Raw genomic sequence first — 3,133 nt, forward strand, 5'->3', positions numbered from 1 at the left:
GATAGATAGATAGATAGATAGATAGATAGATAGATAGATAGATAGATAGATAGATAGATAGATAGATAGATAGATAGATAGATAGATAGATAGATAGATAGATAGATAGATAGACAACTGTCACCTGTCTCCTCTCTTCTGGTGGCGGGGCGGTGCTAAGTGTGTTTGTGTCTGCGTGTGCGTATGACTCAGAGTCAACGTTACTAACAAAGATGAAACTGTTGTCTCCGCCTGATATACAAACAGTCCAACCGCAGTCACGCAACTCATGTGTGACAATGATTCACAGACGAGTCCCAAAAGTACCTACAACACAACGATGAGTCTCTGGTACAGTGATGATGTCAGAAGAGCAGTGATGTGGCCAGGATGTACAGAAGCGATTTGATCACTAAATGAGGGAAACATGTCTACTGTATTGAGTGAAGTGTGTCAGTCTGCTGAAATATGCGGGCGTGTTACTGCACGATTCCTGCTGATAACAGATAATCACATCAACAACTTCAGGCAATGTGGCATATTTTCAGCCAAACGTATTTCTCCACCTAGTCTGTTTGAATTGCACTGGATGATGTATGTGCAATATTTGTATTGCTCAGTCTAAAGGTCACTGAAACTGCAGTCACGTTTTGCTAATTATCCACAGATTTCCTGCAGATTGCTTCAAAAGCAAACACATATAGCTTTTATAGCTAATAAAATACATACCATGCTGCAATAATCAGTGACCTGCCTACCTGGCGACAAAAAGCTGGTGTGTGTGAACGGTTGGTGTAGCGTGACCTCATAAGAACATGTAAACACACAGTAACGGCTAATGCCAGGACTAGCAGAACAGGCTAATAAACTCAGGATTCAAATGTAAACACAAGGCCATGCTTGAATCCTGGATCTGTGAGGTTTGCTGCTCCGCTGGTTCGCTTACACTTAAATACGTAATAAAACAAGAAGGCAGAGGTAGGAGAGTATTGAATTCACTTCGATTTCTATGTAAATGAACTATTTTTATATTAAATGAACCTTAATTTTGAACAATATTTACTCAAAATTCACTTCAAATGTGACATGTTTGTTCAAGGAAATGGTTAGGCAATGTTGATCATTTTTAAATATATAGCCTGATATACTGTATCTGTGTTCATCAAGTCAGTTTAACAATGGGAGCTGATCCTAGATCAGTACACATACAGAACATATTAGAGACCAGGGTACCACATCTGTCATTGTCTGACACAGCTTTTATTGTCTCAAACTGGCGTCAGGAGAGATACGCTAGTCCTTCATTAGCACGAAAGGCCAACTTTTACCCAGAGTCTGAACAGCAGGTTTGAAACTTTCAAGGTGGCTCAGTATATAATTAGATGCATCTGTTGAAACATTGGCTCTGTTTAGACGTGTGTGAATGGCTTGGACCCAAACCATCTCAGAAGTCTTTCACATCGCATGGCCGGTCGTTTCTGGTTAGCACAGAATTATAGGTATTTCATATTGTGGTGGACCTTGATGATTTACTCAAGGTCTCCTCTAAGTGAAAGTTTTTATGGTGTTGTTTCAGGAAATTGGAGCAAGATGGAGAGCAAGTATGAAAACGTACAACTGAGTCAACAAAAACAAGCCGCAAATAATTGCAAAGGCAAACAAATATGTGGTAACTATCCAGAGATGGAAGTATTTTGTCTAATAGATAAATGGCATTCATAACATCTGATGCGCTGACATTATCAGCCGTTCAATCCTGAGTTCTGCTAGAACTCTAACAACAATAAGGCGGAAATACAAAGCAGTCTGAATGGGAAAACAATATCCAAAATGACCCATAATGATGTATAACATCCTTTACTATTGAAACGGTACAGTAGCTATAGAATGAGATCACTGTATAAATAAAATGACAATGAAAACATGAAAACAACTTTCAAATTTAAATGACCAACCACAAGATGTCCAACCTACTCAAAGAAATTTGCTTATGCAAATAAACTATTGACTCTTCAGTGGAATAATAATCTGGGAGTAAAAATTTCCATTGCTTCAATGTATCACTTTTTTGGTCTATTATTATTGCTATTAGAAATGTAGGCCTACTGGTATGTTTTATCACCAAAACAACAGCTGGTTTAAAAAATAATAATAAAAACTGATATTAAAGGGATAGTTCACCCAAAAATGAAAATTCTGCCATCATTTACTCACCCTCATGTCGTTCCAAACCCGTACGAGTTGCTTTCTTATGTTGAACACAAAAGAAGATATTTTGAAGATCGCTGGTGATCAAACAGTTGGTGGTTGTAGGAAAATAAATACTATGGAAGTCAATGGCAACCACCAACTGTTTGATCACCAGCGATCTTCAAAATATCTTCTTTTGTGTTCAACATAAGAAAGCAACTCGTACGGGTTTGGAACGACATGAGGGTGAGTAAATGATGGCAGAATTTTCATTTTTGAGTGAACTATCCCTTTAAATATATCTGTCGTATATTTATTTTCAGATATGAATTGTTTGGCAGAAGTTCAGTAGACTTTTCTTAAGCTTCAGAAGCTTTCCCGGTTTCGATCATGCTTAGGGAGGAATAAATAAACACTGAGTTTCTGTATTTGGTTAGGGATGTAGATGTTGCCTTCACAAACATTTACCATAGTAACCATGCTTTCTAATAAAAATTACTATTGTTTTTACAATAAAACCTTGGACGTCGATCATATTTATCAACACGTCAATATATATAAATAATAAATATTCATTTTAAGAATTAAAAATCATTTTAAAATGTCAAACTATGGTTATCATGGTGCATTTATGTAACTAATTAAAAGAACGATGTGTTGTGTTAAAGAGGTTTAAACCTGAGAAACAAGTTATTGAGTGCTTACCTCTGATCCAGTCCGCAACCTGAGTCGCTGTCCACTTTTCCATTCTTCTCTTCAGATATTCAGAAAGTTTCGCCCAAGTTCTCAAACTCACTTAAGTTACATAAAGTTTCCTAAGCTACACTTGAGCGTCCTTTCTCATGTCTAACCACTAAACACTAATGATCAGATCACAGGAACCGTGCGCACAGAGAGAGAGAGAGCGAGAGAGAGAGAGAGAGAGAGCGAGAGAGAGAGAGAGAGAGAGAGAGAGAGAGAGAGA

General features: G+C 37.5%; 1 protein-coding gene across 1 annotated transcript in view; it reads right to left on the minus strand.

Moving 5' to 3' along the window:
• The window catches only part of cnksr3 (cnksr family member 3), a 36,205-nt gene extending 33,156 nt beyond the window's left edge, over positions 1-3,049 (minus strand). Inside the window, 1 exon segment of the mRNA XM_071582313.1 lies at positions 2,875-3,049. Within this exon segment, the coding sequence (XP_071438414.1) occupies positions 2,875-2,917 (43 nt within the window). The 5' untranslated portion in view covers positions 2,918-3,049.
• Between the last annotated feature and the right edge of the window lie 84 nt (positions 3,050-3,133).

The sequence above is a fragment of the Sinocyclocheilus grahami genome, unplaced genomic scaffold (assembly GCF_001515645.1).
Source record: "Sinocyclocheilus grahami isolate Dianchi unplaced genomic scaffold, SAMN03320097.WGS_v1.1 scaffold658.1, whole genome shotgun sequence".
NCBI lineage: Eukaryota > Metazoa > Chordata > Actinopteri > Cypriniformes > Cyprinidae > Sinocyclocheilus > Sinocyclocheilus grahami.